This window comes from Amblyraja radiata, chromosome 6, assembly GCF_010909765.2.
Source record: "Amblyraja radiata isolate CabotCenter1 chromosome 6, sAmbRad1.1.pri, whole genome shotgun sequence".
Taxonomy (NCBI): domain Eukaryota; kingdom Metazoa; phylum Chordata; class Chondrichthyes; order Rajiformes; family Rajidae; genus Amblyraja; species Amblyraja radiata.
In genome coordinates, this window is record NC_045961.1 from 112,674 (window position 1) to 130,000 (window position 17,327).

The following is a 17,327-nucleotide window of genomic DNA, read 5'->3' on the forward strand; positions in this document are numbered from 1 at the left end:
CCCCTGACTCCGCTATTTTTAAGAACCCTATCTAGCTCTCTCTTGACAGCATCGAGAGAACCTGCCTCCACCACCCTCTGAGGCAGAGAATTCCACTCTGTCTGAAGAAGGCTCGACCTGAAACGTCGCCTATTCCTTTTCTCCAGAGACGCTGCCTGAGCCGCTGAGTTCCTCCAGCGTTTTGTGTCTGTAAACTGCGAGACAACGGTTCTACCATCTGCGTTCACGGTCGGGAGGTTGAGATGGGAGTTAGTTACGGAACCATATATAGATTTATTCTCCTCATTTCGATTCATTTTACACAAGACATACAAAAAAAAACGGAGCGGGTCGCCTAGGTTTTGACGTGGTGGAGGATCATCTTGTTGACCCGTTGCCTGTGGACCAGGCAGCAGGCCAGGATGGTGGCGAATCCCAGGAGACTAGTCACCAATATCAGGATGAGGACGGCCCAGGTTGGCCGGTCCCTGGGCTTGTCTTGGCAGAGGCCTGGTCGGGCACTGAACAGGTAGGCAAGCGAGTGCCCGCTTACGTCCGGGTAGCGGCACTGCACCGACCACCTGTCCACCACGTCCACCTGGGCCAGCCACCTCACCCAGGCGGCCCGGCAGCAGTTGAACGGGTTGCCGGACAGCTGCAAGGTCCTCAGCGTCCCGTTCAGCATCTCCATGGACCTCTCCTCCAGGCCTCCCAACGTGTTGTTGCGTAGGTCCACGTTCTCCAGGGAGAGGTTCCTGGCGGTGACTAGGAATTCGCTCAGCTGGTTGTGGGACAAGTCCAACGTCCGGAGATTGGCAAAGTGAGACAGGTTGACACTCAGTGAGGACAGGCCGTTGCCTCCCAAGGACAAGTAGGTCAGCGGGACCTCAAGACCGGAGAATCCCTCAGGATGGATGTCGATCCCGAAATTCATCGATAGATCCAACTCTACCAAGGGCGTCTGATGGAAGGCGTGAGGTGGCAAATACCTAATGTTGTTGTTGTGGAGATACAAGTACCTCATTGTGCTGATCCCAGAGAAGAACATGCAGTCATCCAAGTGGTTGTGGTGTCGGGGCAGCCCCTGGCAAACATTGATGTCGTTGTTTTGGAGACGAAGGAAATGGATGCTCGAGAGGCCACTGAAGATGTCACAAGGCAGGCTGTGAAGGTTGTTGTCCTGGAGGTAGAGATACCTGAGGCGGTGGAAACTGCGGCTGGCAAGGGAGAGGTTCTGCATGGCGTTGGAGCTCAAGTCCAGTTCCACTAAGGAGTTGAGAATGTGCGGCTGGTCCACCACAAAGCCCTTGAGGCAGTTCTTGCTCAGGTTGAGGAACCGCAGCGACTTCATGCCACGGAAGAACTCCCAAGGGATGGAAGTTATCTCGTTGTAGCTCAGGTCCAGGTACACCAAGTCGGAGAGGTGGGCTGGTGGGGTGGTCCGCGTTTTGTTAGCTCGGAGGACCTGGTCCAGCCTTCTTTCGGGACACTCCGACCTAATGCTGAGGGCTTCCAGGGACAACCCCTGGATGGAATTGCGCGACAGGTCCAGGTGCCTGAGCCGGTTCCTCTTGGGGAAGACCGGGAAAGAGGGTAGGTTGTTGTCACTGAGGTCCAACCACCGGAGGTGGTACTCCTCATCGGATTCCTCCATGAGGAAGACCTCGATGCTGTTTCTACTCAAGTTCAAGACCTGGAGCTGCTTGAGGTCGAAGCCGGTGATGCAGGGGATGGAGTTCATGGCGAGATCGAGGACGGACAGATTAGCGAGCGGCTGGAATGCCCCCGACTCTATCTCGATGATGATGTTGTGAGTCAGGTTCACGTGCGTCAACGAAGGGCTCCCTCGGAACGTGCCCCCCGAGAGTTTGGTGATGCTGTTCCTAGCCAAGGACACTCGCTCGAGCGAGGGGGCGTCCTGCAGGAACCCCTCCACCATGCCCGTGTACAGTCTGTTCCTGGACAACTCCAAGCTCCTCACGCGGGGCAAACTCCCAAGGCCACCCTTGCTCTGGTCCAGGAAGTTGTGGGCAAGGTTCAACACTTCCAAGTATGGTAACCGGGCAAAGGACCCCGGCTGAATAAACTCCAGATGATTGGATTCCAAGTCCAAGTGTTGGATGGAGCCATACTGGGCCAAATTCTCCAGCGACAGCTTCTGGATGCGGTTGACAGAGAGATCCAACTTCCATATATCAAGCGGTAAGCCCACGGGAATGTCGTCGAGGGACTTGTTCTGGCACAAGGCTTCTGCCTCGATCTACGAGTGAAAGGGATAGCAAAATAAGTTACTATTATCCAGAACAGTCCAGAACCAGGGGCCACAGTCTTAGAATAAAGGGGAGGCCATTTAAGACTGAGGTGAGAAAAAACTTTTTCACCCAGAGAGTTGTGAATTTGTGGAATTCCCTGCCACAGAAGGCAGTGGAGGCCAAGTCACTGGATGGATTTAAGAGAGAGTTCGATAGAGCTCTAGGGGCTAGTGGATTCAAGGGATATGGGGAGAAGGCAGGCACGGGTTATTGATTGGGCCATGATCTCAATGACTGGCGGTGCTGGCTCAAAGGGCCGAATGGCCTCCTCCTGCACCTATTTTCTATGTGTCTATGTATTATGTGTAGGAAAGAACAGCACATGCTGGTTTTAATCGAAGATAGACACAAAATGCTCATCATATGTTCGACCCAAAACGTCACTCGTTGCTTTTCTCCAGAGATGCTACCTGACCTGCTGGGTTACTGCAGAATTCTGTGTCTATGTTGGATGTAAACCTGCAACTGCAGTTCCTTCCTGCACGTGAATGCCATGATTCCTATTTGTTTCTATCTTATATACAGTCAAGAGTCAAGAGTCAGTGGAACAACAATGACAGGTATTTCTGGGAATAATACAGAAGGTGCAGCATCAGTTAATTATATAGAGGAAGAAAGATTCCAAGGGGAGTAAAGGGCGACCGTGGTTGACAAGGGACGTCAGGGACAGTATAAAAATAAAATAAAAGAAGTACAACGTAGCAAAGATGAGCGGGGAACAAGAGGATTGAGTAATGTTTAAAGAGCAACAGAAGATAACTGAAAAGGCAATATGTGGAGAAAAGATGAGGTATGAAGGTAAGCTAGCCAAGAATATAAAGGAGGATAGTAAAAGCTTCTTTAGGTATGTGAAGAGGAAAAAATTAGTTGAGACCAAAGTTGGACCCTTGAAAGTTGGACTGAAAAAGGTGAATATATTATGGGGAGTAGGCCATTCGGCCCTTCGAGCCATCACCACCATTCACTGTGATCATGGCTGATCATCCACAATCAGTATTTAAGAAGGAACTGCAGATGCTGGAAAACCGAAGGTAGACAAAAGTGCTGGAGAAACTCAGCGGGTGCAGCAGCATCAATGGAGCGAAGGAAATAGGCGACGTTTCGGGCCGAAACCCTTCTTCAGAGAAGAAAGGAAAAAGTAGGAGGAGGAGCCCGAGGGCTGAGGGAGAGATAGGAAGGAGAGGAGACAGGAAGGGCTGTGTCTGTGTCTGTGTCTATGTTGGATGTAAACCTGCATCTGCATGTAAACCACGGAACAAAGTTCTTCTACCGTCGCCTCCGCCTCACAGCGTTCTTCCATGGGAAGGAGTCCTCGCCCCCCATTGATGATCCCTTTTCCCGTCTCCAACGCACCCCCTCCTCGTGGACCCCCCCCCCCTCGTGGCCCTCCGGCTTTAGAACTTTTTATCCAAAACTGCCGCCGCGACATCAACCGCCTCTACTTCTCCACTCCCCTGTCCCCCTCTGAACGCACTGCCATTGAATCACTCCGCAAAAACCCAGATTGGGTCATCAAACCAGCCGACAAGGGAGGTGCCGTGGTAGTCTGGCGCGTCGATCTCTACAAAGCTGAGGCCACGCGCCAACTCTCGGACACCTCCTCCTACTTACCCTTGGACCATGACCCCACTGACGAGCACCAGGCCACCATCTCTAGCACCATCACCGACTTCATCAATTCCCACGCCCTGCCCGACCAAGCTTCCAACCTCATCGTTCCCCAGCCCCGCACGGCCCGATTTTACCTTCTCCCCAAAATCCACAAACCTGACTGTCCCGGTAGACCCATTGTCTCTGCCTGTTCGTGCCCTAGCAAACTTATTTCCACATACCTTGACTCCATCCTATCCCCCCTGGTTAAATCCCTCCATACCTATGTTCAAGACACCTCGGACACTCTCCGTCGTCTCCGGGCATTCCACTCTCTAGGCCCCCATCCTCTCATCTTCACCATGGATGTCCAGTCACTCTACACCTCCATCCCCCACCAGGATGGTCTCAAAGCCCTCCGGTTCTTCCTTGACCAGAGGAGCAACCTATACCCAGCCACTGACACTCTCCTCCGCCTAGCGGAGCTGGTCCTTACCCTCAATAACTTCTCGTTTGACTCCTTCCATTTCCTCCTAATACAAGGCGTAGCTATGGGCACACGCATGGGCCCCAGCTATGCCTGCCTATTTGTCGGGTACGTTGAACAATCCTTGTTCAATAAGTACCAGGGCTCCATCCCCGACCTCTACCTCCACTACATCGACGATTGCTTTGGTGCCACCTCCTGCACCCACACACAACTGACTGACTTCATCCACTTCACCAACAACTTCCATCCGGCACTCAAATACACCTGGACCATTTCCGACACTTCCCTACCATTCCTTGACCTCACTATCTCCATTGCAGGTGATAGACTTCTGACCGACATCCACTATAAACCTACTGACTCCCATGGCTATCTGGACTACACGTCTTCCCACCCTGCTTCCTGTAAGGACTCCATCCCCTACTCCAAATTCCTCCGTCTACGCCGCATCTGCTCCCAGGATGAGGCGTTCCACACCAGGGCATTTGAAATGTCCTAATTCTTCAGGGAACGGGGGTTCCCCTCCCCTACCATAGATGAGGCTCGCACCAGGGTCTCTTCCATACCCCGTAACTGCTCTCTCCCCATCCCCCCACTCGCAACAAGGGCAGAGTCCCCCTAGTCCTCACTTTTCACCCCACTAGCCGTCACATACAACAAGTAGTCCTGTGTCAGTTTCGCCACCTCCAACGTGACCCCACCACTCGCCACATCTTCCCATCTCCCCCCATGTCTGCCTTCCGCAAAGACCGCTCCCTTCCATCCCGTACCACCCCCTCCCCGGGCACTTTCCCTTGCAACTGCAAGAGATGCTGCACTTGTCGCTTTACCTCCCCCCTCGACTCCATTCAAGGACCCAAGCAGTCGTTCCAGGTGCGACAGAGGTTCACCTGCATCTCCTCCAACACCGCTGCTCTAGGTGTCAGCTGATCTACATCGGTGATCGTTTCGCTGAACACCTCCGCCTTAACCAACCTGATCTCCCGGTGGCTCAGTACTTCAACTCCCCCTCCCATTCCGTATCCGACCTTTCTGTCCTGGGTCTCCTCCATGGCCAGAGTGAGCACCACCGGAAATTGGAGGAACAGCACCTCATATTCCGCTTGGGGAGTCTACATCCTGGTGGCATGAACATTGAATTCTCCCAGTTCTGTTAGCCCTTGCTGTCTCCTCCCCTTCCTATCTCTCCCTCAGCCCTCAGGCTCCTCCTCCTCCTTTTTCCTTTCTTCTTCCCGCCCCAACCCCCCATCAGTCTGAAGAAGGGTTTCGGCCCAAAACGTTGCCTATTTCCTTCGCTCCATAGATGCTGCTGCACCCGCTGAGTTTCTCCAGCTTTTTTGTGTACCATCCACAATCAGTACCCTGTTCCTGCCTTCTCCCCATGTCCCCTTGACTCTGCTATCTTTAAGAGCTCTATCAAACTCTCTCTTGAAAGTATCCAGAGAATCGGCCTCCACTGCCTTCTGGAGCAGAGAATTCCACAGATTCACCACTCTCTGGGTGAAAAAGTGTTTCCTCATCTCCATTCTAAATGGCCTACCCCTTATTCTTAAACGGTGGCCCCTGCACGGTTCCTACGCAGCAGCACAACAGAAGTCCTGTATTGCTTGTACTATCCGCAAAAATGAATTCCACTGTACCTTGGTGATAATAATAATAATATCCCCTTGAACTTTCCAAACCTCCCCTATACATGCAAGCTAAAGAAAGCCAAGAGCTTTTTGTTGGTTACCAGGCCATCTTATTCCAATTGCATTCAGATTCCTATTGCCTCCAGATTCAGGGACAGTTTCGTCCCAGCTGTTATCAGGCAACTGAACCATCCTACCACAACCAGAGCATGTAGGAAGGAACTGCAGATGCTGGTTTACCACAGATGATAGACACAGACAGATGGACAGGCAGCATCTCTGGAGATAAAGGGTGGGTGACGTTTCGGATCAATCTGAAGAAGTGTCTCGACCCGAAACGTCACCCATTCCTTCTCTCCATAGACGCTGCCTGTCCCGCTGAGTTACTCCAGCATTTTGTGTCTATATACCACAACTAGAGAGCAGTCCTGAACTACTAACAACCTCATTGGAAACCCAGGGACTATCTTTGATCGGACTTTACAGGCTTTATGGCCCCAATGTAGAAGCGTCCACGCCGCGGGGGTTGGAAACTGGAAGTATCCCGAGCTAGTTCTGCTACCACCGTCATCTACTGTGACAAGCGATGGCTCCCACTGAATGTTGCCGGAAGCTTGGGTCCTTTTCAGGACGGACGATAACAGCAACGTCAACATTTGTAACAAGAAGCCCATCTTTGTACATATGTTGTACTAAATATTATTTGAGTCTGTACCCTGTATCTGTACACTGTGGACGGCTTGATTGTAATCATGTATAGTCTTTCTGCTGACTGGTTAACATGAGACAAAGGCTTTTCACTGTACCTCGGAACACGTGACAATGAACTAAACTGTGAGACAGTGGCTCTACCAGCTGCTCTACTGTGAGTTGTGCTTGGATGGGAGATAGGAATTATCTCCATAACAGGTTTAGTTTAGGTTTGTTTAGAGATACAGCGTGGAAACAGGCGCGTCGGCCCACCGTGTCCGTGCCGACCAGCGATCCCCGCACACTAACACTATCCTACACACACTAAGGACAATTTTTACATTCATACCAAGCCAATTAACCTACAAACTTGTACGTCTTTGGAGTGTGGGAGGAAACCAAAGGTCTCGGAGAAACCCCCACGGGTCACGGGGAGATCGTACAAACTCCGTACAGACAGCACCCGTAGTTGGGATCGAACCCGGGTCTCCGGCGCTGCATTCGCTGTAAGGCAGCAACTCTACCGCTACGAATCTGTACACTGTGAATGGCTCAAATGTAATCATGTATTGTTTTTCCGCTGACTGGTTAGTTCATAACTTCGTAAGTGATAGGAGCAGAATTTGGCCATTCGGCCCAACAAGTCTACTTCACCATTCAAGCATGGCTGATCTATCTTTCCCCCTCAACCTCATTCTCCTGTCTTCTCCCCATAGAAGGCCTGTCCCACTGTACGAGCTAATTCAAGAGCTCTCCGGAGTTAAAAAAAAAATCAAACTCGTGGTAAGCACGTAGAATGTACGTAGCGGGTACGTCGGAGCTCGGGGACGTCTCTTAGCTGCTCATAACGTTAATGGTAGGTACTCGGGAAACGCGGTAAGCTCGTGAAGATTTTTCAACATGTTGAAAAATGTCCACGAGAGCCCCGAGTACCTAAGAGCGGCCATTACCGTAATTCTCCGAGTTCGAATCAGGGGAAACTCGGGAGAACTCTTGAATTAGCTCGTACAGTGGGACAGGGCTTTAACCCCTGACACCCGTAGTAATCAAGAACATGTCAATCTGTGCCTTAAAATTATCTCTTGTCCAGGGTAGGGGAATTGAAAACCAGAGGACATAGGCTTAAGATGAAGGGGAAAAGATTTAATAGGAACCTTGAGGGCTAACTTTTTTCACACAAAGGGTGTTGGGTGTATGGAACGAGCTTCCAGAGGAGGTAGTTGAGGCAGGGACTATCCCAACGTTTAAGAAACAGTTGGACAGGTACATGAATAGGACAGGTTTGGAGGGATATGGACCAAATGCGGGCAGGTGGGACTAGTGTAGCTGGGACATGTTGGCCAGTGGGGGCAAGTTGGGCCGAAGGGCCTGTTTCCACACTGTATCACTCTATGACTATGAATCTATGACTTCGCCTCCACAGCCATCTGTGGCAAGGAATTCCAAACATTCGCCACCCCCTGACGAAATAATTTTCTCCTCATCTCTTTCCTCAAGGAAGTCCTTCCCAAAGGTTAGCACACGACAAGAGCTTTTCACTGTACCTCGACAATAGACGGAACTGAATAAACTGAACTCACACTCAATGGCGAAGCTTATTTCAGTACTCACCGTCCTGCAGGGAGCGAGATCTCCAGGTCGAAATGTCGCAGCTATGCCCGTAAAGGTCACCAGAAGGAGGGCAGCCGAGAGTTTCATAGTTCCTGCGCACAAGGGTGGGTGGGTGGAAGCAAAAGGGGGATGCTTTAGTGAGATGAAAGCTATGGCAAGCTCGCACAAAACAAAAATCAACTGAGTCAAGCAGCACTATAATAGAACGTCGGCGCTGGAATTTTTTTACAGGGCTATAATATAAATTCCAAACAGTGCTGTAACGCAAAACATGGCTGTGGTGCAGAAGCAACTCCTGTACCGTGTCATTAGCAGCAGCGTGTTATTAAAAGTGCCACCGAATGTTTAAACGATAACTCTGGTGAAATATGGAATATTTGTGCCTGCGTTTTTGGAGCAGAAGCCGACAGGTGAGGTCTCGTTCAAACATTAGGGAAGGGTCTGAAGAAGGGTCTCGACCCGAAACGTCACCCATTCCTTCCATCCGGAGATGCTGCCTTTCTCGCTGAGTTACTCCAGCATTCGGCTTGCTTTGACGGATGTTGACATGCAATATAGGGGCAGCCATTTGGCCCATCGAGCCAGTTCTGCCATTGCCAGTGCGGCACGGTGGCGCAGCGGTGCAGTTGCTGGTACACAACGCCAGAGGCCCGGGTTCGATCCTGACTACGGATGCTGTCTGTATAGAGTTGGCAAGTTCTCCCGTGATAACAAGGGTTTTGTCCATAGACCTCCGAGACTAGGATTGTGTCGAGACACTGATCTGGGGAAGGGTATAAAACAATTTCTGCAGCATTGCAGGTCCCGAAGAGCACAGGGGCCTCCGTCATTCTTAAATGGAACAAATTTGGAACCACCAGGACTCTTCTTAGAGCTGGCCGCCCCCGGCCAAACTGAGCAATTGGGGGATAAGGCCCTGGGTCAGGGAGGAGTTAGAGGCAGGAAACATGTTCCCGATGTTGGGGGAGTCCAGAACCAGGGGCCACAGTTTAAGAATAAGGGGTAAGCCATTTAGAACGTAGATGAGGAAACACTTCTTCACACAGAGAGTTGTGAGAGTGGAATTCTCTGCCTCAGAGGGCGGTGGAGGCTGGTTCTCTGGATGCTTTCAAGAGAGAGCTAGATAGGGCTCGTGAAGATAGCGGAGTCAGGGGATATGGGGAAAGGCAGGAACGGGGTACTGATTGTGGATGATCAGCCATGATCACATTGAATGGCGGTGCTGGCTCGAAGGGCCGAATGGCCTACTCCTGCATTCTATTGTCTATTGTTGCTTTCCCTCTCTCTCGGCCCCTCCCCCAACCTAGTTGTTGTGAATGTTGGCCTGGTGAGTTTCATTATCTGTAAGTGGTTTTCAGTGAACAATGGCTTGTTTACTTTATCATCGTTCATTTTCTTGCTTATCTTTCATTCATTTGTTGTAAATCTCTCTGCATCACCGTTTACATCTCTTGTTTCTCTTGCTCTCCCGACTCTCAGTCTGAGGAAGGGACTCGGCCCGAAACATCGCCTATTTCCTTCGCTCCATAGATGCTGCTGCACCCGCTGAGTTTCCCCAGCAATTTTGTGTACCTTCGATATTCCAGCATCTGCAGTTCCCTTTTGAACATGCTGTCTGACTCGCTGAGTTATCCAGTGTTTTGTGGCTATCTTTACTCTGCCTTTATCTCCTTTCTGTAGATGGTGTAAGAATCAAACAGTCAGTCCCCCATCGGGAATTACTTTCGCGGGGAGGTTGGGAAAAGAGAGACTCCTCCCCACAAGGCTGCATTTCTTGGGAAAATCTTAGTTGAATGTTTTCTCCTATCTGCCCTGTTTTTGAAAAAAAACATTATCACGCAGTGATGTAGGAAGACACGTATACCTAAATTACAACCACAAACCAAAGATTTAATGCAGACACGAAGGCTCCATTCAATTCCAGAGATATAGAGTCATAGAGTGATACAGTGTGGAAACAGGCCCTTCGGCCCAACTTGCCCACACCGGCCAACATGTCCCAGCTACACTAGCCCCACCTGGTCCATATCCCTCCAAACCTGTCCTATCCATGTACCTGTCTAACTGTTTCTTAAACATTGGGATAGTCCCAGCCTCAACTAACTCCTCTGGCAGCTTGTTCCATACACCCACCACCTTTTGTGTGATAAAGCTACGCCTCAGATTCCTCCAAATTGCTGGAAGGACATTCTTGTTTCCTTCTGAAACTTCTGAACTTTGTAGTCGGCAGGGCAGTACTCTGCATATCGCCAACTTGGACAATTTTACATTTTTATCAAGGCAATTAACCTACAAACCTGTAGGTCTTTGGAGTGTGGGAGGAAACCGAAGATCTCGGAGAAAACCCACGTAGTCGGGATCGAACACTTGTAGTCGAGATCGAACCCGGGTCTCTGCCGCTGCATTTTGCTGCAAGGCAGCAACTCTACTGCTCTCAGGACTGTCATATGATGAAAGAATGGAACGACTGGGCTTGTACTCACTGGAATTTGGAAGAATGAGAGGGAATCTTATAGAAAATATAAAATTATTAAGGGATTGGACAGGCTAGATGTAGGAAACATGTTCCCGACGTTGGGGGAATCCAGAACCAGGGGCCACAGTTTAAGAATAAGGGCTAGGCCCCTGAGATGAGGAAAAACGTTTTCACCCAGAGAGTGAAAGGGTTTTCACCCAGAGAGTGAAACGTCGCCTATTTCCTTCGCTCCATAGATGCTGCTGCACCCGCTGAGTTTCTCCAGCAATTTTGTGTACCTTCACCCAGAGAGTATTTGTGAAATGCCCTGCCTCAGAAGGCAGTGGAGGTCAATTCACTGGATGCTTTCAAAAGAGAGTTAGAAAGAGCACTTAGGGCTAGCGGAATCAAGGGATACGTGGAGAAGACAGGAACGGGTACGAAACGTTACCCATTCCTTCTCTCCTGCTAAATTTAGCTTTTTGTGTCTGTCTTCGGTTTAAACCACAGTTCCTTTTTACGCACCTTCGGTCCACTGAGTCCGCACCGACCAGTGATCCCCGCACACTAACACGATCCTACACACACTAGGGACGTTGTTTTACATTTGTACCAAGCCAGTTAACCTACAAACCAGTAGGTCTTTGTAGTGTGGGAGAGATACAGCATGGAAACAGACCCACCGAGTTTGTGCCGACCACCGATCCCCGCGCACTCATGGGCCTGTCCCACTTAGGCGAGTTTTCAGCGGACTGCCAGTGACTGTCAAGTTGCCGGCAGTCGCCTGAAAAACCGGGAACTGGTACGGCGACTGTCAGAGTGGAACACACGCATGCGCACACACACACACACACACACACACACACACACACACACACACACACACACACACACACACACACACACACACACACACACACACATCGCAAAGGAGGGGGCCAGGGTAAACGCGGGAGCACCGTCTGTGTGAAATTCACACGGTACAAAGCCAAGGTGATACAGACACGTACCGCGATGCACAGGAAGGTTGGCGCTGTAATTAAGACGGCTAGCACAGTGTATGGTAAGTCCTTTAATAGAGGAGAGAAGGGGGAAGGGGGGGGAGGGAGAAGGGGGAAGGGGGAAGGGGGGAGGGAGAGGGGCGGGGGGAGAATGGGGGAGAAGGAGTGGTGACAACATTTAAGAAGCCAGCCAACTTTTAATAAGCCAGAGATACACGGCTGTGAAGCTCGGCGGTCATTTAACATTTCCGGTCGGTTATCCTTGGTTCTGAAAACTCGTGCTTACATTTTTTTCCCCCTAATGAGCCAATGAAAATGCCAAGTCAGCAAAAGTGATTAACTAAAACTACCTACGACTACCTCGACTATCTATAACTAAGTGGCGACCCATACTACAACTGGACCTACGACTGTAGGATTATCAATTATCTCCATGGCGACCAATTTGAATATTGAATATTGAAAAATTTGCGCCAACCATACTGAGGCCGCTACTAGTTCCCAGAGTGCGGGAACTCCTCGCGACCATGAAGAAGACTCACCAGAGATCACCAGCGAACATGTGGCGAACATGTGGCGAGTGCAGAGTCTCCTGCACTCGCCTAAAACGTGGCGTAAGTGGGACAGGCCCATTACACTATCCTACACACACCAGTGCTAATTTACAACTTTACCTCGCCAATTAGCCTACAAACCTATACATCTTTGGAGTGTGGGAGGAAACCGAAGATCCCGGAGAAAAACCCCACATGGTCAAGGGGAGAACGTACAAACTCTGCACAGACAGCACCCGTAGTCGGGGTCGAGCCCGGGTCTCTGGCGCTGTGAGCGCTGTAAGGCAGCAACTCTACCGCTGCGCCACAGTGCCGCCCGGTTTCTTGTGGTCTTACCAAATCACATTGTGATAGGTAATTCTGCAACACAACATCTAACAATGTTCGGTTCTTCCCACATTCCCAAACCCTGGGATAATGGTTACAATAAAAAAATAGTTCACCAACCCACCTGTTTTGGGATACGGGAGGAAACTGGAGCATCCGGTGAAACACCTACATAGTCACAGAAGGCTGTGGAAACCATGTCAGTGGAAATTTTTAAGGCATAGATAGATTGATTCTTGATTGGTACGGGTGTCAGGGGTTTATGGGGAGAAGGCAGGAGAATGGGGCTAGGAGGGAGAGATAGATCAGTCATGATTGAATGGCGGCGTAGGCTTGATGGGCCGAATGGCCTAATTCTGCTCCTATTACATATGAACTTATGACCTTATGATAGTCACAGAGAGCGCTTACAAACAATGAATTCTTCAATATTAGGTTACTACAAGCCCAACCCTGCCTCTTCTTTTCCTATCACCCCTGGTTTTCCATCCCCCCCACCTCCCTATCTCCCCAGCTCCTCACCTGGCCCTCCAACTATCTCTTCCCTCCCCCTCCCCCGCCACCTTCATTCCTTCCTCCAGCTTCACAACTCGCAACTCAATAGACAATAGACAATAGGTGCAGGAGTAGGCCATTCAGCCCTTCGAACCAGCACCGGCATTCAATGTGATCATGGCTGATCATCCACAATCAGTACCCCGTTCCTGCCTTCTCCCCATATCCCCTGACTCCGATACCTTTAAGAGCCCTATCTAGCTCTCTCTTGAAAGTATCCACTGAGGCAGAGAATTCCATAGACTCACAACTCTCTGTGTGAAAAAGTGTTTCCTTGTCTCCATTCTAAATGGCTTACCCCTTATTCTTAAACTGTGGCCCCTGGTTCTGGACTCCCCCAACATCGGGAACATGTTTCCTGCCTCTAGTGTGTCCAAACCCTTAACAATCTTATATGTTTCAATAAGATACCCTCTCATCCTTCTAAACTCAGAATATACAAGCCCAGCCGCTCTATTCTCTCAGCATATGACAGTCCCGCCATCCCGGGAATTAACCTTGTAAACCTACGCTGCACTCCCTCAATAGCAAGAATGTCCTTCCTCAAATTAGGGGACCAAAACTGCACACAACTCTTCAACCCCTTTGTCTCACATCTGATGTATTTTCATTTCTGACCTTTGTTCAACCATCTGCCTAACAAAATACCCCCTCCCCTGTCTTGCAGAGTTACTCCAGCACTTTGTCTTTTTTGGTAAACCAGCATCTGCAGTTCCTTATTTCTATTATAGAGCGCCTCAACATGGACTTATTTTATTTTCTAATTGAGTTTTACATGAAACTCTTGTTTTCTTCACACAGTCTTTTTTTTTCATTTTCCTGACTTGCAGAATTTTATGTGTATTTTTATGTATAATTTATGTTTTTGTGTGTTTGGCTGAGTCTAGGCGTCTTTGATGCTGCTACACGCCAGATTGGCAATGTACATGACCCCTTCTGTACTTGTGCCTGTAATAATAAACTAGTTTAGTCCAGTTTAGTTCAGAGATACCGCGCGGAAACAGACCCTTCGGCCCACCGGGTCAGCACCGACCAGCGATCCCCGCACATTAACAATACCCTACACACACTATGGGGGCGATGTTTACATTTATAACCAAGCCAATTAACCTACAAACCAGTACCTCTTTGGAGTGTGGGAGGAAACCAAAGATCTCGGAGAAAACCCACGCAGGTCACGGGGAGAACATACAAACTCCGTACAGACAGCGCCCTGTAGTCAGGTTCGAACCCGTGGCCTGCGTGGGTTTTTTCCGGGTGCTCCGGTTTCCTCCCACACTCCAAAGACGTGCAGGTTTGTAGGCTAGTTGGCCTGGTAAAGTTGTAAATTGTCTCTAGTGTGTGTGGGACAGTGTTAATGTGCGGAGATTGCTGGTCGGCACGGACTCGGTGGGCCGAAGGGCTTGTTTCCGCGCTGTATCTCTAGATCAAACTAATCTAAGCATTAATGATGATGGGAAGAGACAGTCCATGCAGTTGCAATGTATTAGCATCTTCAGTGTAGTCTCAGTTTTATATAGTCTGCTCTTCCAACCTCACTCCTACACTAGTCATTGTAGTATCGAAAGCATTTCTGTTCTTACCACGTAATGAGTGCCTGTTCCAACATTTAGACGCATTTGACTCTGTAAAATATAGTTAGAGGGGATGAAATATGATCAAGGTGCCATTTATGATCAATCACTGCATTACTATTCGCCATTTAAGTGTTCATCTAAAAATTTACATTGACACGTTGAGTTTTGTTTAGATAGACACAAAATGCTGGAGAAACCCAGCGGGGAAAGCAGCATCTCTGATTAGAAGGAACGGGACGAGACCCTTCTTCAGACTGAGAGTCAGGGGAAACATAGAAACATAAATAACATAGGAAAATAGATGCAGGAGTAGGCCATTCGGCCCTTCGAGCCGTGGGTTTATCATGGGTTCGATCCTGACTATGGGTGCTGACTGTACGGAGTTTGTACGTTCTCCCCGTGACCTGCGTGGGTTTTCTCCGAGATCTTCGGTTTCCTCCCACACTCCAAAGACACACAGGTTTGTGGGTTAATTGACTTGGTATAAATGTTAAATTGTCCCTAGTGTGTGCAGGATAGTGTTAATGTGCGGAGATCGCTGGTCTGTGTGGACTCGGTGTGCCGAAGGGCCTGTCTCTAAACTAAAAACTAAAATGAATACAGTCCAGCCGTCTGCAGTGTACGGATAAAGGATAGAATATCTAGCGTACAATATAACATTGAAGTCTGATAAAGTCCGATAAAGATGGTTCAATTGAGTCTCCAAGGGGGTAGATGGGAGGTCAGGACTGCACTTAAACATCTATATAACTAAAGTCTCATCTTGACCACTTCCTGTCTGCGCTGTATATTGATTTTAGACAAAATGCTACCCTATATCGCTATGATTTTTGGCCATCTTACTCACAGTCCTCTTCCGCTGAGGCAGCCCCGAGGATTTTTCCGATCGATGAAAAATAAAAAGGTTATGAGTGTTTAAAAAATCTTGAGATCAGCTGATTGTTCCTCTCATCTGTCAATCACCACGATGAAGGTAACGCCCCTTCCACGGGGGGGGGGGGGGGGGGGGGGGGGGGAGAGGACTATAAAACCCCGGATGTCAGTCACTCTGGAAGATCGCGAGGGAGAGTCCACAACTGTGATTTTAAGTTGTGAATCAACTGAACTGTGAGTCTGCAATGTACTTGCAATAAATGATTTGTTAGCCCTTAATGACAATGCAATGACTTGTTTGGCAATTTGGTGGCCTGCACTCTGCCTGAAATGCTATGAAATTGAGTTTGGTGGCCTGCACTATGCCTGAAATGCTATGAAATTGAGTCTGGTGGCTTGCACTCTGCCTGAAATGTTATTTCAAGGAATAGCTGTGAGTGAACTGCCAGCCTACCAGCCCTGAGTGACTGATCTGCCAGCCCACCAGCCCTGAGTGACTGAGCTGCCAGCCCACCAGTCCTGAGTGACTGAGCTGCCAGCCCCCCAGGCCTGAGTGACTGAGCTGCCAGCCCAAGATTCCATTCGGCCCACAATATCCATACTAGCCCTCTGGAAACCAGTCCCTTTGGCCCACAACACTCATACTAGTGCTCCAGAAAGCCCCCCCCCCCCCCCCCACTCCCCCCCACTCCCCACTGGCCACCAATATTGGAATTGGTGGAGAGGTGGAATATTGCGTTGGGGGATCAGCTCTCCCGTGTGAACATGGGACCCAACGGGTCCCACTTAGTCTAGTCCTTAAATTATTTTGACAGACATGGTGTTCCCTTACTGTTGAGTGTAGTGGAAGAATAATTGTAGAAACAATGAACTGCAAGTGGAATCAGTAGTAAAGAAAGCAAACTGCAATGCCAGCATTTATTTTAAGAAGGCTTGCATACAAAAACAGGGATGTAATGCTGAGGCTCTATAAGGCGCTGGACAGGTCGCCTTTTATTTATTGTGAGCAATTTTGGGCCCCATATCTGTGGAAGGATGTGCTGGCTCTGGAGAGGGTCCAGAGGAGGTTTAGAAGAATGATCCCAGGAATAAGTAGGTTAACACATGATGAGTGTTTGACGGCATGGGCCAGTACTCGCTGGAATTAGAAGGATGAGGGGGGAAAATCATTGAAATGTACAGAGTAGTCAGAGGCCTGGATAGAGTGGATGTGGAGAGGATGTTTCCACCAGTGGGAGAGTCGGGGACTAGAGGTCACAGCCTCAGAATTAAAGGACCTTCTTTTAGGAAGGAGATGAGGAGGAATTTATTTTGTCAGAGGGTGGTGAATCTGTGGAATTCTTTGCCACAGAAGGCTGTGGAGGCCAAGTCACAGTGGCTGTGGAGCCAATGTGGAGGATAAACTTAAGGCAGAGAGATAGATTTTTGATTAGTACACCTGTCAGGGGTTATGGGGAGAAGGCAGGAGAATGGGGTCCGGAGGGAGATATACTGTAGATCAGCCATGATTGACTGGCGGTGTAGACTTGATGGGCCGATTGGCCTAAATCTGCTCCTACCATGTATGAACGAATGAACCACAGATGCTGGTTTTGTACCAAAGATAGACACAAAGTGCAGGAGTAACACAGTGGGTCAGGCAGCATCTCTGGAGAAAAATGATAGGTGACGTTTTGGGTCGA

General features: G+C 49.4%; 1 protein-coding gene across 1 annotated transcript in view; it reads right to left on the minus strand.

The window, feature by feature from the left end:
* Positions 1-249: 249 nt before the first annotated feature.
* lrrc32 (leucine rich repeat containing 32) overlaps positions 250-17,327 on the minus strand; it is a 23,862-nt gene continuing 6,784 nt past the window's right edge. Inside the window, exons 2-3 of the mRNA XM_033022136.1 lie at positions 8,304-8,395; positions 250-2,239 (exon numbers count right to left, since the gene is read on the minus strand). Coding sequence (XP_032878027.1) covers positions 335-2,239; positions 8,304-8,395 — 1,997 coding nt within the window. The 3' untranslated portion in view covers positions 250-334. The remainder of the gene's footprint in view (positions 2,240-8,303; positions 8,396-17,327) is intronic.